The sequence below is a fragment of the Ranitomeya variabilis genome, chromosome 3, assembly GCF_051348905.1.
Source record: "Ranitomeya variabilis isolate aRanVar5 chromosome 3, aRanVar5.hap1, whole genome shotgun sequence".
NCBI lineage: Eukaryota > Metazoa > Chordata > Amphibia > Anura > Dendrobatidae > Ranitomeya > Ranitomeya variabilis.
Genome location: NC_135234.1, coordinates 116,685,948 through 116,712,093, shown reverse-complemented (window position 1 = coordinate 116,712,093; position 26,146 = coordinate 116,685,948). Strand labels below are relative to the sequence as shown.

The following is a 26,146-nucleotide window of genomic DNA, read 5'->3' as shown; positions in this document are numbered from 1 at the left end:
GGGATTCCAAGACTTGTGGAGCTGCCCCTTCCCCACAGCCACTCAGCGCCCAGTCTCCGAGATTTAACGCCCCTGGCCATGCTTGTTTGTCTAGGAGTCAGTGGTGAAATGCACCCTGGCATAGATTTTTTTCAAAGAACGGGTGATGTCTGCATCATGCTTGTGTAGCGCCGGCACAGATTTCTTAGATAAGTAATGGTGACTGGGCAACAGGTACTGGAGGACTGCGACACGCATCAGCTTTTGGAAATCATCAAAATATACCAGGCAGAAAAGCAGCATTTCCGTTGGCAACAGATTGGAGATGGCAAAGTTCAAGCTCTTACCTCTGCCATGTGTAGGAAGAAAAAATCTTTTGCATGACCACAACTGCAGAACCGAGGGCACTGCTGGACTGTGAATGTGGTAACAAAGGGAGTCTTTTACCAGCTCGTCATATCCTGTATTTGTAGTGTCCAGCACGCACGGAACAACATTATGACCAAACGTGAAGTCCAAGGAAACGTAGAAAAAATTTCTCAATCTGTGCAATGATATTATGTGCCATTACTAGGCTCCTTTTTCCTCCATATATTTTTATATTTTGTTCATATTGATTACACAGGTCAACAAAAAAAAATTTTTTTTCTGGTGTCCAAAATATTTTAATGAATTTGGGGTATTTTTGGGGTGCTGATTCTGAATATGCTATCAGTTTTGCCAGATTGGCTCAAGTTTTTGACATTTTTGGTATCTTATTTATAGCACTTGTTGGTAAATGCGACGCATCATCTCATTAATTTCTTTGGATTAGTACTTGAACTGAGCAGTTCTCAATATAGTTTTGTGTTAATTAGTGTTCTAAAAGTTTGTTCATAGCTTGATTTTTGCACTAACTTTATGTTGTTGTCTGTTTTCCAGTGAAAAGCATGAACTCATCAAGAAGAACTTGTCTTAACGATCCAGACTCATTCTGTTACATTTGTGGTGAATACACACTGCCAAAACATAGAAGAAACATAACAGACTTCGTAAAAAAAGTGTATTTTGCCTATTTTGGGGTTATGCTTGGGGACCAAGACAAGTTTTGGGCACCACACATAGTGTGCAAAGCATGTATCGAATTATTACGAAAATGGAGCAAAGGACAAAGAAAAAGCTTCAAATTTGGTGTTCCAATGGTGTGGAGAGAGCCAAAAAATCATCATGATGACTGTTATTTCTGTGCAGTGCAAGTGCAAGGATTCAATAAGCATAAGAAACGAAAATGGGAGTAACATGGAATCTGCAAGAAGGCCTGTCCCTCATTGTGAAGATGTGCCTGTACCTGTGTTTACCATAAATAACAGTCATCATGATGATTTTTTGGCTCTCTCCACACCATTGGAACACCAAATTTGAAGCTTTTTCTTTGTCCTTTGCTCCATTTTCGTAATAATTCGATACATGCTTTGCACACTATGTGTGGTGCCCAAAACTTGTCTTGGTCCCCAAGCATAACCCCAAAATAGGCAAAATACACTTTTTTTTACGAAGTCTGTTATGTTTCTTCTATGTTTTGGCAGTGTGTATTCACCACAAATGTAACAGAATGAGTCTGGATCGTTAAGACAACTTCTTCTTGATGAGTTCATGCTTTTCACTGGAAAACAGACAACAACATAAAGTTAGTGCAAAAATCAAGCTATGAACAAACTTTTAGAACACTAATTAACACAAAACTATATTGAGAACTGCTCAGTTCAAGTACTAATCCAAAGAAATTAATGAGATGATGCGTCGCATTTACCAACAAGTGCTATAAATAAGATACCAAAAATCTCAAAAACTTGAGCCAATCTGGCAAAACTGATGACATATTCAGAATCAGCACCCCAAAAATACCCTAAATTCGATGAAATATCTTTGGCACCAAAAATGCTGTTGACCAGTGTTATCGATTGTTTTTTTTTTTTTACATATATTTTGTTGTGCTTTTTCTGTTTTGTATTCGAAACGCGTTGCCAAGTTGTTTCCTGTCCCACACCAATTGCTATGAACTTTGGAGCCATGTTGTCTTCTGCTCCTTGCTACAGGTTATGGATTTTTTATGTCTCCAATAAAGTATTTTTATATTTTTATAAATTGTTGCCAGAAACTGGAATTTTTTCTACTTTTATTGTGAATGAGGTGCAGGCAGAGATGTTATGGTGATTGAGAAAGGTGTGACATTCTTGTGTCTAAGATCTAAGAGGATGAAGAGGCAGCAGATGCGATTGATGGGGTGGCTGGTGGGCAGCTAGGCCGCATTTTGCACAGTTAGATTCCCAGATTAACGCATGTTGGTCACGCATGTAGTAGTCAAATTATTGCAATTTTGCCTCTACAGATTCTTTTTTTTTTTTTTTTTTTTACAAAGTTGGCAGATAACATGAGTTAGGTCATCGTTTTTGGTCTCAAAAAGGCCCAGGCTAGGCAACCCTTGGGTCCCATGCGAACTGCAGACCCGCGACTGTTGCTGGCCAGTCAGAGTTCTGGCTGAGGAAGCAGTGCTTGTCGTGGTTGCATCACTCTGTGTCTGTTTGGCAAGCCGCAACTTAACCTCCTCTGCTGAGCTACTCCACTACGTGCCTCTGAGTTTACAACAAGTGGGATCTACAACCTCATTATCCTCTCTATTCTCCCACCTCTCACCCTGAAAGTCACCCTCCTCCTCTTCCTGCCCTGACAGTACAGTACAGTCCGTGTGCACCTCAGGTATCTGACTCTCATCAGTATCACCTCCACCCCCAGGGTAAACATCTGGTGACTAGGGTCTGGATTCTGCTTGGACCCTACTTCGTACGGCCCCAGATTCAACTAAAAAAAATTTTGTGGACATCGGTGCAGATGCTTTTCTCCTCTGAGAATCTTTGGAGCAGACTTCTGATGCCCTTGGAATAAAATCTGTGAACATCTCTGCAGACAAACCCATTTGTGGTTCCCCACAGTCAGTTGGGTGGTTGGAGAGTTGTGACACGGGGGGAAACAAGGGTAATTGGGTTGGCTCCTCTGAGGACTGTAATGTGTGTGATGTTAAGGTAGAAGAGGATTGGCCACTCGATGCAGTGCTTGCACATGCTCTTTCTGGCCCTCATATACAAGGCGTAGATGAGGGAGTCCCACAAGCTCGCTGCCAAGGGTGATCCCTAGACTCCGATCTCTACTTCAAAACACATATCCATGCCATTTCCACTTCCTGACAACTATAACTCAAAAATATTTCCCGGATCCAATCATTTCTTAATCAGGAACATGTAAAAACCCTAGTCCATGCACTCCATCTCTCACCTCGACTACTGCAAGCTCATGCCCTCCCGTCTAACAATCTCGCACCCATCCAATCTATCCTAAATTGTGCTGCCTGACTAATCCACATATCTCCCTGCTATTCCCCGGCCTCTCCTCTCTATCAATCCCTTCACTGGCTCTCCATTACCCAGAGACTCCAGTTCTAATCCCGTAACCTTGACATACAAAGTCATCCACAATCTGTCTCCTCCATACAGCTGTGACCTATTCTCCCAGTACTTACCTTCACGCAACCTCCAATCTTCACAAGATCTCCTGTTCCCACAATCGCATACTAGATTTCTGCCATACATTCCCTCTACTCTGGAACTCTCTACCCCAAAATATCATACTCTTGCTTACCATGGGAACCTTTCAAAAGGAACCTAGTAGGCTGTAAGTCCTCACGGGCAGGGTTCTCTCTCCTACAGTACCATACGATGACTTGTATTAAGATTATTGTACTGATTTTCATTATGTATACCCCTTTTCACATGTAAAGAGCCATGGAGTAAATGGCACTATAACAACAAATCATAATACCGCTGTGCAGCTGCCAAAGAAAGGGAAAAAAAGCTGTTAATTATACTATTTCTACTCTGGGGAAATTGATGCCACGTTAGTGGTGTGTGGCAATAATTTGGGAAAATGTTTGTATTCCAAGTTGGGTCTCCATGTGTGTTGCTTGTAGCAGTAGGGCTCCCAGACCGGGAGCCTGCACTTACATTCAGTCAAATACCTGTTACAATCCTTAAATGTTTCTAACCATAGTAGTTGGTAACGAAATTGATATTTGTGCCACCTGAGTGTGGCTGAGCAGAAAAGCAGTTTGAGCTGTTGCATAAGATATCTGGGCTCACAGCAAAGCAGGCTTGTACTGGTCCCGCACCCACCTCTTCTTCATTGAAACAAATTCAAAGCTCTAAATGCTGTCACAGACCCTATTACCACATACATAGCCCATGGCTGACTGTGGGTCAATTGATGCCACTTTTACATCGGGTCTGCGCCTAATTTTTGGAAATGTTTGGACTCCAAGTTGGATCTCCAGGTGTGTTGCCTGTATTTGGCAAATCTCTCAGAGCAACAGGCCTACACCTGTCACTCTTCTGCCTGTTACTGATCAATGTTTCAGCTAGAAATGCTGGTCCAAGTCCTGTCCCATGCATCCATGCTGTGTAATTATACTATTGGTACTGAGTCAATTGATGACACTTTTCCTGGTGTTTGCCCCTAATTTGAGCTGTTTGGGAACATTATTTGGTCAGCCTAAAGGAATGTCTATGCGTTTGGTTTTGCCTTCCATTGAATTCAATGGGGTTCGGGTATATTCGGAGAACCATTCGGTGAACATCGGGACGTTCACCGAACCGAACCATGAAATATTCGCCCATCTCTAGTGAACACAGATGAAAAGTGCCTGTTTAATATCTTAGCCTTTTCTTTGTCCTCTATAATTATCGTATCATCGTGGCCGATACCATCTAGTTTTTTTTTGGAATTGATGTATTTATAATTTGAGATTTATTTTAACCCTTTAATGACCGGAGCTTTTTTCGGTTTTGCGTTTTTATTTTTGCTCCCTTCCTTCCCAGAGCCATAACTTTTTAATTTTTCTGTCAATATGGTCATATGAGGGCTTATTGTTTGCGGGACGAGTTGTACTTTTGAACAACACCATTGGTTTTACCATGTCGTGTACTAGGAAACAAGAAAAAAATTCCAAGTGCGGTGAAATTGCAAAAAAAGGGGCAATCCCACACTTGTTTTTTGCTTGGCTTTTTGCTAGGTTCACTAAATGCTAAAATTGACCTGCCATTATGATTCTCCAGGTCATTACGAGTTCATAGACACCAAACATGTCTAGGTTCATTTTTAACTAAGTAGTGAAAAAAAATTCCAAACTTTGCTAAAAAAAAAAATAAATTGAGAAATTTGCAGAGACCCGTAGCGTCTCCATTTTTCGTGATCTCAGGTTGGGTGAGGGCTTATTTTTGGAGTGCCGAGCTGGCGTTTTTAACCCCTTTCTGACATTAGACGTACTATCCCGTCGAGGTGGGGTGGGCCTGTATGACCACCGACGGGATAGTACGTCATATGCGATCGGCCGCGCTCACGGGGGTAGCACGGACGATCGCGGCTGGGTGTCAGCTGACTATCACAGCTGACATCCGGCACTATGTGCCAGGAGCAGTCAAGGACTGCTCCAGGAACATTAACCCCCGAAACACTGCGATCAAACATGATCGCAGCGTTCCTGCGGCATAGGGAAGCATCGCACAGGGAGGGGGGCTCCCTGCGTGCTTCCCTGAGACCCTTGGAGCAACGCGATGTGATCGCGTTGCTCCGAGGGTCTCCTACCTCCTTCTCTCTGCAGGCCCCGGATCCAAAATGGCCACGGGGGGGGCCTTCCGGGTCCTGCAGGGAGGTGGCTTACAAGCGCCTATATATATTTACATGTGTAAAAAGAAATATTTACATGTGTAAAAAAAAAATAAAAAAAATTCCTAAATAAAGAAAAAAAATATTGTTCCAATAAATACATTTAAATACAATAATTAAATACAAATACAATACAAAAAAACAAAACAATAAAAGTACACATATTTAGTATCGCCGAGTCCGAAACGACCCGACCTATAAAACTGTCCCACTAGTTAACCCCTTCAGTGAACACCGTCACAAAAAAACGAGGCAAAAAACAACGCTTTATTATCATACAGCCGAACAAAAAGTGGAATAACACGCAATCAAAAAAAAGGATATAAATATCCATGGTACCGCTGAAAACGTCATCTTCTCCCTCAAAAAACGAGCTGCCACACAGCGTCATCAACGAAAAAATAAAAAGTTATAGTCCTCAGAATAAAGCGATGCAAAAATATATATTTTTTATATAAAATAGTTTTTATCGTATAAAAGCGGCAAAACATTAAAAAAATGATATAAATGAGGTATCACTGTAATCATACTGACCCGAAGAATAAAACTGCTTTATCAAGTTTACCAAACGCGGAACGGTATTAATGCCCTCCCCCCAAAAAATTCATGAATAGCTGGTTTTTGGTTATTCTGCCTCACAAAAATCGGAATAAAAAGCGATCAAAAAATGTCACGTGCCCGAAAATGGTTCCAATAAAAACGTCAACTCGTCCCACAAAAAACAAGACCTCACATGACTGTGTGGACCAAAATCTGGAAAAATTATAGCCCTCAAAATGTGGAGACGTAAAAACTATTTTTTTTCAATAAAAAGCATCTTTTAGTGTGTGACAGCTGCCAATCATAAAAATCCGCTAAAAAACCCGCTATAAAAGTAAATCAAACCCCCTTCATCACCCCCTTAGTTAGGGAAAAATAATAAAATGTAAAAATGTATTTATTTCCATTTTCCCATTAGGGTTGGGGCTAGGGCTACAGTTAAGGTTAGGGTTGGGGCTAAAGTTAGGGTTTGGATTACATTTATGGTTGGGATTAGGGTTACCGTTGGGATTAGGGTTTCAGTTAGAATTGGGGGGTTTTTAGGCAAATCAGGGGCTCTCCAAACGCGACATGGCGTCCGATCTAAATTCCAGCCAATTCTGCGTTGAAAAAGTAAAACAGTGCTCCTTCCATTCTGAGCTCTGCCGTGCGCCCAAACGGTGGTTCCCCCCACATATGGGGTACCCTTGGGAAAATACAAAACTGGGGGCTAAAAAATCATTTTTGTGGAAAAAATAATAATTTTTATTTTCCCGGCTCTGCGTTATAAACTTCTGCGAAGCATTTGGTGGGTCAAAGTGCTCACCACACATCTAGATAAGTTCTTTAGGGGGTCTACTTTCCAAAATGGTGTCACTTGTGGGGGGTTTCAATGTTTAGGCACATCAGGGGCTCTCCAAACGTGACATGGCGTCCGATCTCAATTCCAGTCAATTTTGCATTGAAAAGTCAAATGGCGCTCCTTCCCTTCCAAGCTCTACCATGCGCATAAACAGTGGTTTACCCCCACATATGGGGTATCAGCGTACTCAGGACAAATTGCACAACAACTGTTGGGGTCCAAATTCTTCTGTTACCCTTGGGAAAATAAAAAATCGGGGGCGAAAAGATCATTTTTGTGAAATATGATTTTTTATTTTTACGGCTCTGCATTATAAACTTCTGGGAAGCACTTGGTGGGTCAAAGTGCTCACCACACATCTAGATAAGTTCCTTAGGGGGTTTACTTTCCAAAATGGTGTCACTTGTGGGGGGTTTCAATGTTTAGGCACATCAGGGGCTCTCCAAACGCGACATGGTGTCCTATCTCAATTCCAGACAATTTTGCATTAGAAAGTCAAATGGCGCTCCTTCCCTTCCGAGCTCTGGTGTTCGCCCAAACAGTGGTTTACCCCCACATATGGGGTATCAGCATACTCAGTACAAATTGCACAACAACTTTTGGGGTCCAATTTCTTCTGTTACCCTTGGGAAAATAAAAAATTGGGGGCGAAAAGATAATTTTTATGAAAAAATATGATTTTTTATTTTTACAGCTCTGCATTATAAACTTCTGTGAAGCACTTGGTGGGTCAAAGTGCTCACCACACATCTAGATAAGTTCTTTAGGGGGTCTACTTTCCAAAATGGTGTCACTTGTGGGGGGGTTTCAATGTTTAGGCACATCAAGGGCTCTCTAAACGCGACATGGCGCCCTATCTCAATTCCAGTCAATTTGTCAAGTCAAATGGCGCTCCTTCCCTTACGAGCTCTGCTGTGCACCCAAACAGTGGTTTACCCCCACATATGGAGTATCAGCGTACTCAGGACAAATTGCACAACAACTTTTGGGGTCCAATTTCTCCTGTTACCCTTGATAAAATAAAACAAATTGGAGCTGAAGTAAATTTTGTGTGAAAAAAAATTAAATGTTCATTTTTTTTTAAACATTCCAAAAATTCCTGTGAAACACCTGAAGGGTTAAGTTAATAATCTTCTTGAATGTGGTTTTGAGCACCTTGAGGGTGCAGTTTTTAGAATGGTGTCACATTTGGGTATTTTCTATCATATAGACCCCTCAAAGTGACTTCAAATGTAATGTAGTCCCTAAAAAAAATGGTGTTGTAAAAATGAGAAATTGCTGGTCAACTTTTAACCCTTATAACTCCGTAACAAAAAAAATTTTGGTTCCAAAATTGTGCTGATGTAATGTAGACATGTGGGAAATGTTACTTATTAAGTATTTTGTGTCGCATATCTCTGTGATTTAAGGGCATACAAATTCAAAGTTGGAAAATTGCGAAATTTTCAAAATTTTCGCCAAATGTCCGTTTTTTTTTTCACAAATAAACGCAGGGAATATCAAAGAAATTTTACCACTATCATGAAGTACAATATGTCACGAGAAAACAAAGTCAGAATCATCAGGATACGTTGAAGCATTCCAGAGTTATAACCTCATAAAGGGACAGTGGTCAGAATTGTAAAAATTGGCCCGGTCATTGACGTGCAAACCACCCTTAGGGGTAAAGGGGTTAATGATACTATTTTGGTGCAGATTCGTTCTTTTCATCGCCTGTTATTGCATTTTAATGCAATGTCGCGGCGACCAAAAAACCTTAATTCTGGTGGTTTTAATTTTTTTCTCACTACGTCATTTAGCGATCAGGTTAATTCTTTTTTTTTTATTGATACATCGGGTGATACTGAACGAGGTGATGCCAAATATGTGCAGGTTTGTTTTTTTTTGTTTTATTTTGAATGGGGCGAAAGGGGGGCGATTTGAACTTTTAGGGTTTTTTTTTTTTTTTTTACTTTTGTCATGCTTCAATAGCCTCCATGGGAGGCTAAAAGCTGGCATAGCCTGATCGGCTCTGCTACATAGCGGCGATGTTCAGACAGCTCCTATGTAGCTGAATTACAGCATTGCTATGAGCGCTGACCACAGGGTGGCGCTCACAGCAATCTGGCATCAACAACAGAGGTCTGCAGGAGACCTCTGGTTGTTATGCCGACACACTGCTGACCCCAGATCACATTTACGGCCGGAAGCGCTTGTTAAATGCCGCTGTCAGAGTTTGACAGTGGCATTTAACTAGTTAATAGGCGCGGGCGGATCACGATTCCGCTCGCGCCTATTGCGGGCACTGGCAATTTCTCTGTAGATAACATTTATTACTCCTTCTCACTTCCCTAATTTCCTTGCACGTCCCAGCCCACCCGAAATCCTCATTAACTCCTATTGTCTCACTTTCTCTTTTTATCCTCTTATTTGTACAACTTCCCTCATCCTAGATCCTAGTTTATAAGCTTCTCCATCCATCTGAAATGTTGTTTCCCCAGGACAGCTGCACCCTCCCAAATGAGGTGAAGCCCAACCTAACCGCAGAGCCTGTAGCTGACGGATAAGTAGGCCCAGTTCTCTATGAACCCAAACCCTTCCTTCCTGCACCAATTTCTAAGCCACTTATTTCCATAAGCTCACACTCTCTTTCTAGTGACACTTGTTGCACAGACAGTATTTCTGAAAACACCACCTTGGAGGTCCTGGCCTTCAGCCTCTCTCCTAGTTCCCTGTAATCATTTTTAAGGACTTTCCACCTTCTTCTAACTTAGTCATTGGTACCAATGTGCACCATGACTGCTGGGTTTTCTCCAGCCCCACTCAGAAATCTTTCTGTCTCATATGCAATATTTTCCCGAACCAGAGCACTCATTCGACAACAAACTGTTCGGAATAAACAGTCCTGACAGCATATGACATAAGAAGACATACACAGGATTTATTACCAAAAAAACAATTAGGGCGCTTTGTTTTTTTTCTTGTTGCTCCGATCTCATTAATTTACTTTATATGTTGATACATCAGACATTTCTGAACGCAACGACATTAATTGTGTATTTTTTTGTTTTATTTTTAATGGGGCAGAAGGGGGGTGATTTGTTTTTTTTTAGTGTGTTCAATAGTCCGTTTAGGAGACTTGGAGCTGCGATCTTCCAACCACGGGCTGGCGATCACAGAAGTATTGTGATGAGAGGCATAGGAGTCTTCTGCAGACCCCCAGCTGTCATGACAACCCAAGGGCGTGTGTTAAATGCCACTGTCGGTGATTCACAACTGCATTTAATTAGTTAACAGCCGTGGGTGGATCTCTGATCCACTCGCAGCTGTTAGGGTATGTGCACATGTAGGTGGGATGTCTGCGGATTTTTCCGCACCTGTTTTTGTAAATCCGCAGGTAAACCGCACTGCGGATTACCTGCGGATTTACTGCAGAATTACCGCGGTTTTTGTGCGGATTCCACCTGCAGATTCCTATTATGGAGCAGGTGTAAACCGCTGCGGAATCCGCACAAAGAATGAACATGCTGCGGAATAAACAATGCAGCGTTTCTGCGCGTTTTTTTCCGCAGCATGTGCACTGTGGATTTTGTTTTCCATAGGTTTACATGGTACTGTAAACTCATGGAAAACAGCTGCGAATCCGCAACGTCAAAACCGCTGCGGATCCACAGCAAAATCCGCTATTAAGTGGAGGGAAAGATGTGGGCTTAGCGGCAGAGCACGCATCAAAAGGTAGGGACATTGCCAATGACTAATATACGTCATTGGTCACAAAGGAGTTAATTCTATCCTGGACTTCACAAAGTGACTCTTGCCTCACCATTTTTCTAAGGGCTAAACAACTCAAGATGTATAAATATACATTTTTGGCATTTGAAAAATATAGTCACCCTTCTTTTCAAGTCATAAGCCTCCCATTCATGGAGTGTATTAGTTTCTTAAACTGTTGACGATCAATTTTTTTTTGGACAGAAGCAACTATAGTCTCCCAACTTTAGGAGCGGTGTACGGTTTTCTTTCACCATAAATCTTGTGTTTAAGAAGGGCCTACAGGTTCTCAATAGGGTTTAGGTAGTCAGTGATTATGGATATCTTACATTTGTGTTTAACAGCAGGTTTAATAGGGATCTATTTCGGATCCAAAAAAGTCTGTTATATTGAGGAGCAATGCCAAATGACACAGCGCACGAAAAAGAGCAGGACTGCTTATCAACACACTGAATGACCCATCTTGTCCTGTACTACACATTACACACAGACCACAAATACAATTAAATCAACTGAAAAATTGCCCAATTTCCTTTAAGGTGGGGTTACAGGAAAACTAAACACATCTCTTCACTTTTTTTTTTTCATCAGCTTGCTGTCAAAAGACCCTTCTAATATGTAGTAATTTTCTAAAGTAGACAAATAGAGAAGTAAACATGAAAATTAGCTTTATGTGCCATTTACATGTGGCCTAGTTTCGCTTGTCACTGTAGTTATACTTGTAAATGTGATTGCCTCTAAGGCCATTTGCACATGTTGAGCATTTGGTGAGTTTTTTACCTCCAGTATTTGTAAGTCAAAAAAGGTAAAAAAAAAAAAACAAACAAAAAAACCTCACCAAATATTCAACATGTGCACGTGGCCTAATGTGTCTTTTTTCTAAGGGTACCGTCTCACAGGGGCACTTTGGTCGCTACGACGGCACGATCCGTGACGTTCCAGCGATATACATACGATATCGCTGTGTCTGACACGCTACTGTGATCAGGGACCCCGCTGAGAATCGTACGTCGTAGCAGATCATTTGAAACTTTATTTCGTCGCTGGATCACCCGCTGTCATTGCTGGATCGGTGTGTGTGACACCGATCCAGCGATGTGTTCGCTTGTAACCAGGGTAAACATCGGGTTACTAAGCGCAGGGCCGCGATTAGTAACCCGATGTTTACCCTGGTTACCATTGTAAATGTAAAAAAAAAAAAAAAACACTACATACTCACATTCCGGTGACTGTCACGTCCCTCGCCGTCAGCTTCCCGCACTGACTGTGAGTGCCGGCCGTAAAGTAAAAGCAGAGCACAGCGGTGACGTCACCGCTGTGCTGTGCTTTACGGCCGGCACTGACACAGTCAGTGCGGGAAGCTGACGGCGAGGGACATGACAGTCACCGGAATGTGAGTATGTAGTGTTTTTTTTTTTTTTACATTTACAATGGTAACCAGGGTAAACATCGGGTTACTAAGCGAGGCCCTGCGCTTAGTAACCCGATGTTTACCCTGGTTACCCGGGGACTTCGGCATCGTTGGTCGCTGGAGAGCTGTCTGTGTGACAGCTCTCCAGCAACCACACAATGACTTACCAACGATCACGGCCAGGTCGTATCACTGGTCGTGATCGTTGGTAAATCGTTTAGTGTAACGGTACCCTAAGGGTACGTTCCGATGATCAGTGTTTGTTCAGGCTTTCACACAGCTGAATTTCTGCATGAATCCCACACCTCACCTCAGCTCACATTTTTTTTGTCTCTCTTTGGTATGTTAGATTAGATGTGCAAAGATATAGATATATAGATATGGGGTAAATAGATACCTGTGAGATATATAATTAGTGCAGTGTGTGTAGGTTACTGTACCTAATAAATTTTAAAAATTACATGGGCCCCCCTTATTTTTGAGAACCAGCCAAAGTAAAGCAAGTATGGGCTTATATTATCAGGATGGGGAGGTCCATGGTTGTTGGGCCTTTCCCAGCCGAAAAAAAATACAAGCCCGCAGTCATTCCATATCACAACTGTCATCACCCCCAAATACCATTATCTCTATTGCCACTGCATCAGGGCAATCGGGAAAAACCTGGCAAAGCACTAGAATTGGTGCATCTCATGTGATGTGCCAATTCTGGGACAGCTGCAGGCTTGTATTTTACAATGGGAAGGGCCCAGTAACCAGGGACCTTCCCCAGCTGATAATCTAAGCCCTCAGCTATCTGCTTTACCTTGGCTGGTTATCAAAAATAGGGGGGACCCCACGTCATCTTTTAAAATTATTTATTAGGTTATTCCAAGCTAAAAACACCTGCGTAAACGCACTTACAATGCATGTGCTTTTTTTGTAAAGTGTGGATTTACTGCATCTAATGCAAGTATATAGGGAAATTCCACACAGAAAACTGAACATTCCTGCAAGAGAAATTGACATGATGCGCCTCGGAAACCCACATTGCAGGTGATTTTACGCAGCGTAAAAAATAAGCACAGATGGCATGAGATTTCTATTAATCCCATCCACTGTGTTTGTACTGTACAATGCAGTGAAAATATGCTGCGTCTAGAACGCTAGTATTACTCATTGTGGACACAGCCTATCTTCTCAATATCCTTTTTGGGATACCAGTGTAAGACATGTAATGACTGACAGTCTGCTCTCCTGATGTACATGTTGCAAACTAGCTACTCCTCCTTTCATTTAAAATAATCACTGGAGGTAGATTCTCAGGGAGATCTATGTCCAGCCCATAGATTTTAACAGCTCATTTGCATATTAAGAAAAATGTCGATTTCTCAGGAATAAAACATTGGCTCACAGATTAAGATATTTTATTAAACTTTCTATGACCTACATGCCTATATAGATGGCTTTGGATGGTTGACAGATTCCCTTTAAAAGTATAGTTACAGAATCTAGTGGAACATAGCCACTTCGCTTTTTGTTTGTATCTCATGGTTTATTCTGCCTCTGACCCCATCTGATCAGTATTCTATTTTGCAAAGTCTGCATTGTGGAGATAATCTGCAGACCTCCTGTCATTGGATTTAGTTTCAGCTAAGTCAGACCTGCATTCCCCAAAAAAACACATGAGTCCTGGGAAACAAAGTTCACGTCAATGAACCCATGATGCTTTGTGTAAGCGTCACTATGAGATGCGTTTACATTTTTCAGTTGCACCCCTAATTATTTATAGGGCATCATAGTAGTTCTATGGTCAATCATCTCCTTTTTTTAAACATGGACCCATTATTACAATTGCTCAAAAAGGAGAGAATCAATATTATAATTGATTTTAAAGCAAAACCAATATGGTTACAACGAAGGAAAAAATACAGAGAAAAGGCCAAAATTGTGAAAATATACTTTATTATATTAAAATGTATTTGCGTTTGTAAACAATGAACATGTTGCAACACCGATGGGCGTCACTTAAAATTTCCAAACAATTCATAGGCGTTAACCCAACCTTCCAAAACAATTTTACTTATTTTCTCCTTCAAACATGCAAAAAAAAATAAAAAATAAAAATAACATTAACACAGAAAGCATCAAAATGCTGGCCTTGTGGTACAAAATGCTGGTCACAAGTACAAGTAATGGCTCTGATGTCAGGAGAGACAAATAACGACAGTGGGGATGGAATCGGGTGCTCTCCGGCGGGCTACATATATATCACTCTGGCTTTACACCAACACGGTCTTTTTCTGCTCCACACAGATAGGATTTTTTGTAAACAAGTAAAAGTTCAACCATTAAAATAAGGCAAAGGAACATTCAGTTTTTCCAACATGCACACAACATAACAAAGCTATTTTCCTTGAAAATGAGTAAGCGCTATCAAGTCTCGCCGAGGTCGCTATTTTGGCGTTTATTCTTTCTTTTATTGGGTTGAGCAGTTATAGCAAAAATATTACTTTCTGCACAGCACTTCCCAAGACGTGGCATAAAACACAGTGCAAACATTCCTTGTTGTCCTAAAAGACATGGCCACCTATCAAGTGCACAAGTTGACGGGTCCAGGGATCCACCTAAGTAAATAGCATGGAAAAACTTCCAGAATCCAGGCTTTCAGTTCCCCTTTGTAGTACAATCTGTTTCCTGTTCTCACAATGAATTCAGATGCCATCCATGTACATTCATAGTGATCTCTTGCTGTCACAGACATCAAGAAACTTCTCATAAGCCATTTAACAATAATACTATTTAGAAGCGGCAATGCTGACCAATACCAGACAGGCCAGCGGATGGACAGAAAGACAAATGCTCATCACCACTTCCACATCATGAAGGGGTATTATTGCTGTATGACAGCTTGGACACACCAGGCCATATTTACAAGTTCTTTCCAGAGGAACCTAACTTTTTAAAGAGTTTTCTCCCTTTAGAGAAGAAGCTTTTTTTTTTCTTTGTGGAGGCGATCTCTTGATGCAAATCATCTTTTTCACAGTTCTCCTTAATTTCGACCACTTGCTCATTTGGTTCACCAGGAAGTGAATTTGGCTGCTCAATGTCTCCGTCAAAACTAAACTACATGGACAAGATGCAAAAGGATAAAAATTATAGAGGAAATTGTCAAAAAGTATTAAAAAGACACTGCAGTTACTATATGTATGCAGGACGTTTCTCATACACAATTTGATAGTATTCTCTAATGCCAGGTGGAGAGAAATATCAAGAGGAATTATACCAGCATTAAAACACTTTGTTGCTTTTAGTTATCTTATTTAACGATTATATTGATCACGTAAGTTAAATCTTATAACACAAACACCAAAACATAAAAAATGATATATCTCCAAGCAATATTGCCAAGAAGAATTACAATGGCCACATAGTCACTATTCTTCATCAGTTGATACAATGGTCATGTAGGCACTATTCTCCATCAATTGAGACGTTAAGAAGACCTTTGTGTTTTTTTTTTTAACTAGGACTTGATCCAGTAACAACCATTGAACATACGCTGATTAAATACATTATTATTTTTACATCTACTGTGCTATAATAATTAGGTCAACGGACAGTCTGGGTAACACAGGTGTGACTACGTCATCTACAGAAAAGAAAGGAAAGGAGAGGAGAGCAAAACAGGTTTATTCTACGTGTTCTCACTTACATGTCTGTCTGTCCCTTTCTGTCTAAATCTATCACTTGCTTCTTCTTTTCAACCTCTGTGGATCCCAAGAATGACACATACAGGCACAGACAAAAAGATAATATCAATTATAGTGAAAGCAGCAGGATGATAAGACCAAATGGTGCAGATCTATACCACGTATTACTGTGGTGAATCCGCCCTATTTGTGCTTGAAATATGAGCATTTTAACTTTCTAGTTTGCATTATAGATTATTGCTATTTTTATTAGAAAAATAAAGGTAAGGCCCTGTCTAGCACATTTCCCGGGCAGTGTATAAGTATGTACACTTTTTGGCCACCCACTGTTTTGCTGCATTACATAACCTAACTGCATTATGAGACATAAGCTATTAATCTGATACAGGTCATCTCACCTCTTTTACGCCTTTTTTATGGACTTTTCTTGGACACTTTGATTCTGTAGTCTGAGTGTGTGAGATTTCCAAGTAATTGGATGGCACGAGTCCCTGTTGTCCATTTAATTCCCCCTGTTTATTTTAAATGTAAAATTAAAAATTATTATCAGACACATATAATTAATCAAAACAAATGTTCTCAACCAAGCTTAGTTACTGAACAAGACAGGTTTACAATGTAGCCTGTAAAAAAAAGCATGGGGAACCCACAGGAGCCCAGTACTTTTCCATTCAGGGTCGGTTTTAGACAAATTGGGGCTGTAGGTAAAATTCAAAGTAGGGTCCTCAAACCTGAAATATTCCACCAGCCACATTGTCCGTAAAAGAACAGAAAACATTGGCATAATTGCTGTCTTTTTGTTCATCCAACCTCACAAACACGATAACAGTGGGCTCATTGTGTAGGGAGCAGTGACTAACAGCCGCCTGAACTGCCCCGGTTACTGCGACTTATCAGCTCCCTGCACCACCCCAATAACTGGAAGAGAGCGACGGCAGGGAGAATATAACCTTATTTTCTCACTACAGCCAATTCTCCAGTAAGGTGGCCAGTTATGAGTTAAACACTGTTTACTTGCAGATTACCACTATATTTGCTAGTAAGTAGCATTTTTTTCATGGTGAAAGCTTCCTTTCAAAACTTGAAACCTCCCTTATCGCCTCCACCCATCTGTTTCATTATTCAATTTTATTTCCTTTTCTTTGTTCTAGAAGAAAGTGCACCTCTTTTCTTTTACATTAATCTAAACAATAAAGGGGTCAACATACATTTTAGCAACATAATTATTCATATAGAAGCATAGGAAATATAGCTCACATAATAAAATCCATCTTCATCCATTGGTCCAAACACTGTGATAACATCTCCTGCAGTAAAGCTCAGCTCTGCCTGAAAAAAAAAAAATAAAATTAGACCATCAATCTATATATATAATTGTCTATGGGTCACTTCCGTCTGTCTGTCCTGGAAATCCCACATCTCTGATTGGTCGAGGCCGCTAGGCCTCGACTAATCAGCGACGAGCACAGTCTGGCCAAGAATTAGTCCATCCCTACTTCCGTCCAGTCAGTACCCGGCGCCCCGCTCCATACTCCCCTCCAGTCAGCGCTCACACAGGGTTAATGGCAGCGTTAACGGACCGCGTTATGCCACGGGTAACGCACTCCGTTAACGCTGCTATTAACCCTGTGTGACCAACTTTTTACTATTGATGCTGCCTATGCAGCATCAATAGTAAAAAAAAATCTAATGTTAAAAATAATAAAAAAACAAAAAACCTGCTATTCTCGCCTTCCGTTGTCCGCCGAAGTGCGCGCGGCTGCCGCCAGCTTCCGTTCACAGAGATGCATTGCGAAATTACCCAGAAGACTTAGCAGTCTCGCGAGACCGCTAAGTCATCTGGGTAATTTTGCAATGCATCTCTGTGAACGGAAGCTGGCGGCAGCGGCTCGCGCATCGGGACAGCTTCGCTGGACGACGGAGGGTGAGTATATAACTTTTTTTTTTTTTTTTTAACAGGGATATCGTGCTCACACTGCTATATACTACATGGGCTGTGTTATATACTATGTGGCTCATACATGCCTGTCCTTCTGTCTGTCTGTCACGGATATTCATTGGTCGCGGCCTCTGTCTGTCATGGAATCCAAGTCGCTGATTGGTCGTAGCAAAACAGCCACGACCAATCAGCGACGGCCACAGTCCGGCGGAAAAATGGCCGCTCCTTCCTCCCCGCAGTCAGTGCCCGCTCCTTACTCTCCTCCAGTCTGCTCTCACACAGGGTTAAATGGCAGCGGTAACGGACCGTGTTATACCGCGGTGTAATGCAGTCCGTTACCGCTGCTATTAACCCTGTGTGACCAACTTTTTACTATTCATACTGCCTATGCAGCATGAATAGTAAAATGATCTAATGTTAAAAATAATTTAAAAAAATAAAAAATCGTTATATACTCACCGTCCGTCGGCCCCCGGAGATCGACAACAGGCCTTTCCCGCTCGCGACGCTCCGGTAACCGGTCCATGCTGCGATCTCGCGAGATGATGACGTGGCGGTCTCGCGAGACCGCTACGTCATCATCTCGCGAGACCGCAATGCACTCTTGGGACCGGAGCACACGAGCAGCGTCGGTAACCGCTTCGCTTGGATCCGGGGGCTCCGGAAGGTGAGTATATAACTATTTTTTATTTTATTTTTATTTTTTTATAACAGGGATATGATGCCCACATTGCTATATACTACGTGGGCTGTGCTATATACTACGTGACTATACAACGTGGGCTGCGCAATGTACTGCGTGGGCTGCGCAATGTACTGCGTGGGCTGCGCAATGTACTGCGTGGGCTGCGCAATGTACTGCGTGGGCTGTGCTATACACTACACATACATATTCTAGAATACCAGATGCGTTAGAATCGGGCCACCATCTAGTCTACTATATAATTGTCTAAGGGGTACTTCCGTCTGTCACGGATATTCATTGGTCGCGGCCTCTGTCTGTCTTGGAAATCCAAGTCGCTGATTGGTCGTGGCAAAACGCCCACGACCAATCAGAGACGGCCATAGTCTGGCAGCGAAATGGCTGCTGCTTTACTGCCCGGCAGTCAGCGCTGATCGCTCACACAGGGTTAATGCCAGCGTTAACGGACCGCGGTGTAACGCACTCCGTTAACGCAGCTATTAACCCTGTGTGACCAACTTTTTACTATTGATGCTGCATATGCAGCATCAATAGTAAAAAGATCTAATGTTACAAATAATAATAATTAAAAAAAAGAGGTTATTCTCACCTTCCGACGTGGCGCGCTGTCCTCGGCAGTGCAAGCGGCAGGTTCCGGTGCCAAGGATGCTATGCGAGAAGGACCTGCCATGACATCACGGTCATGTGACCGCGACGTCATCACAGGTCCTGGGACCGGAAGCTGCCGCGTGCACAGGCGCCAGGACTTCAAGGGGCCTTCGGAAGGCGAGTATATGTTTATTTTTTATTTTAAGTCTTTTTTATCCACACATATAGTGCCCACATTGCTATATACTACGTGGGCTGTGTTACATACTGCGTGGGCTCTGTTATATACTACATCTCTGTGCTATTGTAGCTGTGCGATATACAACGTGACTGTGTTATATACTATGTGGCTGTGCAATATACTACGTGCCTGTGCAATATACTATGTGGCTCTACAATATACTACGTGGCTATGTTATATACTACGTGGCTCTGCTATATACTACGTCTACGTAGCTCTGTTATATACTACGTAGCTATGTTATATACTACGTCGGTTGTGTTATATACTACATCACTGTGCAATATAGTACGTAGCCTGTGCTATATACTACCTACATATTCTAGAATACCCAATACGTTAGAATCGGGCCACCATCTAGTATGAAATAATCACATATATTATAGATCTTGTGTTTTCTCTAAATGCAATGCATAATGTGTAAAACAATGGTTCACTATACAAATTATCTACACAATGATATTAAAATAATAGTTAAATATTAGTAATATTTGCATAGTACAAAAAACATACCGCAGCACTTTACAAGTCAGAGGGTACAAGCATTAGCAGAACAAAACAAATAAACATAGGAGTAAGGGGGCTCATCATAACATCTCATCCACATAAACTGCCTTTAAGACCTATACATGCCTTACCTCAGCATCAAGATTGGGAGAGTTTTCTTTTGGATTGTAATCAAATATTGCCACCATTGTGATAGCGATGCTCAGATTGGACCTGCAGGTCTTTGGTTGTAAGCCTAATGACAACAGACAAATCTAGTAGTTAACAGGCGACCAAGACTAAAGAAGACAAACAAAGTTACACATTCTGGGGAATTCTGCTATCCCTTTTGCCACAAAACTGGAGCAGAAAATCACACATTTTTGCATAATACACAGTTATGCAAAAATTTTGCAACTTTTATGCTAGTTTTGCCAACTTTTTGGGAAGTGGATAGAGCTTGTAAGAGGGCTTCACTTTAATTTAATGGCCAATAAATTGACTATAATGTAATGCGTAATGTGTAAATTATAGCAGAAAGGTACTGCAGTACATTTCGGACTCTGGTGCAAGGCAGCTGAAAGAACTGGGAAACAAGGACTAACCAGTACAATACCCAGGTGAATCGAGAGCGATTGCAGTACTATCTACTCCTATATTTAGAATTGGGGATTTATCAGGGTTGACCTATAGTAAGATATCCAAAGGCAAAAAGATGGGGTCTCTATCATAGTTATAAATTAAGGGAAGTGACAAGAATAGTACAGGCCAACTGTGTGGACAACAGACTCCACCATCATGAGGATCAGTATAAACACTGACACCTATATGCATTAATACACTGCTAGGTGCAAGTAAAGGCCCAAACCACTGAGTGTATATCACAGTGTATGGCTATATAAATCTTAACAGTGCTAAATCAGCATCTGATCTCCCCACTGTTTCTCATCATATTATCCTGCCGGAAAGGAGCAGAACCTCCATGTTTTTCAGAAGGACGTGTGAGTTTCAGCTCACTTTCTAATCCAAAACCTCTTATAAAAACCCTCTGCACATAGTCTGCACATTCTGGTATTTTGAAGATTGTTTGGTCCTATTTTTTGGGGGGCATCAGATCAATGTTATTACACAGAAATGGTCTTTTTTTTGTTTTTTAATTAGAACAGCAGCCTACTGCTATTGTAAACAAAATAAGTGCGATGAACATATAATTGTGCTGTAAACAGGAGAGGAGACGGAGAGCTTGATTTTAATTTAATGGGCCTCTGAGTATTAACCCCTTCACCCCAGAGTCAGTTTTCAACCAGGCCAAAGTTTACCATTCTAATCAGTGCCACTTTTGTGGTAATAACTTTGGAACGCCTCAACGTATACCACGGATTCTGAGACTGTTTTTTGTGACATATTGTACTTCATGATAATGGTAAAATGTGTTCAATATGATTTGTGTTTATTTGTGGAAAAAAAAACAATGGAAATTTGCAGAAAATGTAGCAATTTTCAAAATTTAAATTTTTGTGCCCTTTAACCAGAAAGTTACACAAAACAGTTAACATTTCCCGCATGTCTGCTTTACATCAGCACAATTTTTGAAATACTTTTTTGTTAGGAAGTTAGAAGGAATAAAAGTTGATTAGCGATGTTTCATTTTTCCAAGAAAATTTACAAAACCATTTTTTAGTAACCAGATCACATTTGAAGTGACTGGGGGGCCTATAAAACAAAAAATACCAACAAGTGACACCATTCTAAAAACTGAAAGTCCTCAAAACCACATTCATTAAGTTTGTTAACCCTTCAGGTGCTTTTTTACAGGAATGAATACATTGTGGAAGGAAAATATTATCCTTTTTTTTTTTTTTTTTTTACTTTTTCACAAAAAGTTTACTTTAGTCCTTTTATTTTCACAAGGGTAACAGGAGAAATTGCACAAGTTTTGGTGTCCATTTTCTCCTGAGTACGCCAATACCCCCCATATGTGTGGGAAAACTACTATTTAGATGCATGGCAGGGCTCGTAAAGGAAGGAGCACTGTTTGAACGCATAAATAGCTGGAATCGAGAGCAGACACTATGTTGCATTTGAAGAGCCCCTGATGTGCCTAAACAGTAGAAACCCCCAATATTTTGGAAACTAGACCCCTCAAAGAATGTATCTAGATGTGTGGTGAGCAACTTGAACTCCCAGGTTCTTCACAGAAGTTTTTTTATGTAGAGCTGTGAAATAAATAATAAAAAAAAATAAATCACATTTTCAGACAAAAATGTCCTATTAGCCCAAATTTAGCATTTTCATAAGGGCAATAGGAGAAAATGCACCATAGAATTTGCTGTGCAATTTCTCCGAGTACGGCGATACCAAATACGTGGAGGAAAACTAGTTTTGATGCACAGTGCAAAGCTCAGAATGGAAGAAGCGCCATATTGGAGTTCAGATTTTGCGGGAATAGCTTGAGTGTGCCAGGTCACATTGGCAGAGCCCCTGATGTGCCAGAACAGCAGAAACTCCCCATAAGTGACATCATTTTACAAACTACACCTCTTAAAGATTTCATCTAGATATGCTGTGAGCAGAAATTTATACCATTTTGGCTGTGAAGAAAGAATAATTCTATTTTTACAGCTAAAACTTTTTTTTTAGCATTTTCAGATTTTACATTTTCACAAGGAGAAATGTGTGAAAAATTTTGGTGCCATTTTTACCCAACTTCTGCTGAACGTAGGAATTCCCCATATGTGGCTGTGTAGTACTGCTTAGCCATATGGCGAAACTCCTGGAGCACAGATTTTCCTAGAATAACTTGCAAACTCCATATACAGAGCCCTTAAGTGCTAGAAGAGCAGAACCCACCCCTCAAGTGACCCCATTTTGGAAATTATGCTCCTTTGGTAATTTATCTACAAGTATCGTGATGATTTGACTCCATGGGTCAGTAGTGTAGCTACCGGGGGGGGGGCAGAGGCTGCGCGCGCCGATACAGTTGCCTTCTGCGGCAGAGCAGGGAGAATCGATCTCCCTGCTCTGCCGCTATGGGGCCTCTGAGCAGGCGGGGGCCCTGGTGCCAGCAGTGGGCCCCCCACCTGTCATCGCAGGGTCAGCTGTACCGGCATTTAGCAGATACAACTGACCGCAATGATGAGGGAAGGAGCGCTACGCTACGCTCCTTCCCGCATCATCCCCCTGTCAGCGTCTGACGCTGACAGGGCGCGATGAGTCACTGCCCGGTGCCGAGACGAGTGGGAGCTCAGAGCAGAGCAGGAACTAGGAAGAAGAGAGGTGAGTATTTAATTTTTTTAAGGGGTGCTGCCTTATAGAACAGGGCCTGCCTATGGGGGGGTCTGCCTAATACTACAGGGTCTGCCTATGGGGGGGGTCTGCCTAATACTACAGGGTCTGCCTATGGGGGGTCTGCCTAATACTACAGCGTCTGCCTATGGGGTGGGTCTGCCTAATACTACAGGGTCTGCCTATGGGGGGTCTGCCTAATACTACAGGGTCTGCCTATGGGGGTCTGCCTAATACTACAGCGTCTGCCTATGGGGTGGGTCTGCCTAATACTACAGAGTCTGCCTATGGGGGGTCTGCCTTATACTATAGGGTCTGCCTAATGCTACAGGGTCTGTCTATGGGGGGGTCTGCCTTATACTACAGGGTCTGCCTTTGGGGGTCTGCATTATACTACAGGGTCTGACTATGGGGGGTCTGCCTAATGCTACAGGGTCTGCCTAGGGGGGTCTGCTAAATGCTACAGGTTCTGCCTTTGGGGGTCTGCATTATACTACAGGGTCTGCCTATGGGGGGTCTACCTTATAGTACAGGGTCTGCCTATAGGGGGCTGCTTTATACTACAGGGTCTGCCTGCGGGTGCTACCTTATACTACAGGGTCTGCCTATGGGGTGCTGCCTTATACTACAGAGTCTGCCTATGGGTGCTGCCTTGTGCTATACAGTCTGCCTATGGGGGGTGCATTATACAATATAGAGTAGGCCTATGGGGAGTGCATTATACTATACTGAGGACTATCTGGTGCATTATACTATATTGAGGACTATCTGGTGCATTATACTATATGGAGGCTATCTAGAGGGGCATCATACAGTGTGGGGATTACAGTGTTGGAGCCATCAGTTTGGAGGCTACTAAGGGGTCAGTATACTGTGTATAAGAGAGCATCATGCTGTGTATAGGGGAGCTATACAGGAGGCAGACTCGGGACATTATTAAATGTAAAGTGGGCACTTATTGTTATAGGGGAACTCAGTTTACTGTGAGTATCAAAGGGGCACACAGGACAATATTACTTTCTAGGGGGCAAAATATGGGCACTGTTTTCTAGGTCACTTGCACCTGGCATTGCTATATTATAGAGGGGTGCCTTAGAATTTAGAGGGCACACAGAACCACACAGCAGGGGCAGTAATAAGGACACATACGGCAGCAGCGGCTCAGTATTGGGGTATCAGGTGCAGTAATAGGGACACATACGGCAGCAGCGGCTCAGTATTGGGATATCAGGTGTAGTAATAGGGACACATACAGCAGCAGCGGCACAGTATTGGGGTATCAGGGGCAGTAATAAGGACACATATGGCAGCGGCGGCTCAGTATTGGGGTATCAGCAGGATGAGGAGTTTGTGCAGGTTGTGAATAGATGGTGATGGGGCTGGAATATGAGAAGTGAAATGTGTCTTTGTTGTATTCTCTGCAGCCGAGTCATTGCTGGATGAAGTTGTCATGTCGGTCTGGGCCAGATGGAAAAGACGGGAAAAGTGACGACTCCATCAAAAGAACGTCAGCAGTAAGTCATTATCTGTAACTGTGCTGTGATCTATGTTCTGTAGGGCAGGTATCTACCACTGACCATATGGCGGTAATATCAATGTTGGTCGTTATATAGAGATTATCTTCAGTAACAGTGCGGTCATCTGCTGAGGTTCTCCTCCACTATTAGGGCGCATCACCGAGTTGTAATCAAGGTTACCTGGTTAGGGGCCCACTCAGAAGCTTCGCCCCCCCCTGAGCCAAAACCCTAGCTACGCCTCTGCCATGGGTGTTTTCCAGAAACAAGCAGCAGCGGAGGTTGCTGAATGAAAATTGCAAACCTGCTATTGTAATGCCCCTACATTGTAGTGCCCAGCTCCTGCTTCTAAGGACATACACCTGTAAATTAGGCAGGATCTCATAGCTACAGAAATGCTGAACATGTGGACGCTAAATGTGGTTTAGGCCCACTGTTTGACTCAGAACAGAGGGGGCACTTGGAAATGCAGAATTTTCTGGATTTCTTTTGGAGGGCGAGGAGCCAAAGCGCTTTTCCAGAGTCTTTGTACTAAAAGTAATGAAGAAGCACTGTATATTTTGGTTAACAGATGATGCACCTGAGTGGAGACTTTTTTTGTGGATTGAGTTAAAACTTATTGGGAACATTTTACATAACATTTGGGATCACATTAATCTGGCGCTTTACACTGAGCACTTATATTAGGGTTTCGATCTAAAACTCTGAATGATGCGATTCAGATGAAACCCCCAAGGGATCTATCCACTATAATGAGGCAGCAGAGTTCATCTTGACTCTGTTCAGCGGTGTAGAACCAGAGTGGGAGACTGCACTTTTACACACGCCTAAAAAGATGGACACTAGTGACGAGCGAGTATACTCGTTGCTCGGGTTTTCCCGAGCACGCTCGGGTGGTCTCCGAGTATTTGTTAGTGCTATTTCGTTTTTGTCGCCGCAGATGCATGATTTACAGCTGCTAGACAGGCTGAACACATGTGAGGAATGCCTGTTTGTTAGGGTATTCCCACATGTATTCAGGCTGTCCAGAAGCCATAAATCATGCAGCTGAGGCGACAAAAACTAAATCTCCGAGAACTAACAAATACTCGGAGATCACCCGAGCAACGAGTATAGTCGCTCATCACTAATGGACACCGGCAGGACACAGTGCCTCCATCTGCCTCATTATAGGGAATCTTCCACCTGGGGTTCTGTCTGAATCACAGATTTCAAAGATTTACATGGAAAACCAGGTGTAAGCACAGAGCGCAGGATAAATGTCTGTTGGTGGTTCAATAAAAGTATTGCCACGCTGTTTTACCATCACTCTGTGTTGTCCGAATAGTATTCTGCCCACAGGAAAGGAATACTTGTGTTCAGTGGGATGAGCCTTGGTCCATGCAGTCTTTCTAAAGTCAACTAGGCCAGCAGATGAGAGCACCCACTA

General features: G+C 42.1%; 1 protein-coding gene across 9 annotated transcripts in view; it reads right to left on the bottom strand.

The window, feature by feature from the left end:
- Window positions 1-14,198: 14,198 nt before the first annotated feature.
- The window catches only part of TSPOAP1 (TSPO associated protein 1), a 268,852-nt gene continuing 256,904 nt past the window's right edge, over window positions 14,199-26,146 (bottom strand). For 7 of the 9 annotated variants that reach the window (XM_077294575.1, XM_077294574.1, XM_077294577.1 and 4 more), the window contains 4 exons: window positions 20,071-20,174; window positions 17,219-17,290; window positions 16,360-16,473; window positions 14,199-15,374 (listed from right to left, as the gene is read on the bottom strand). In XM_077294575.1, the coding sequence (XP_077150690.1) occupies window positions 15,180-15,374; window positions 16,360-16,473; window positions 17,219-17,290; window positions 20,071-20,174 (485 nt within the window). In that variant the 3' untranslated portion in view covers window positions 14,199-15,179. Of the gene's footprint in view, window positions 15,375-15,963; window positions 16,019-16,359; window positions 16,474-17,218; window positions 17,291-20,070; window positions 20,175-26,146 lie in introns of all 9 variants that reach the window. The other 2 variants (XM_077294576.1, XM_077294581.1) reach the window with 1 other exon arrangement.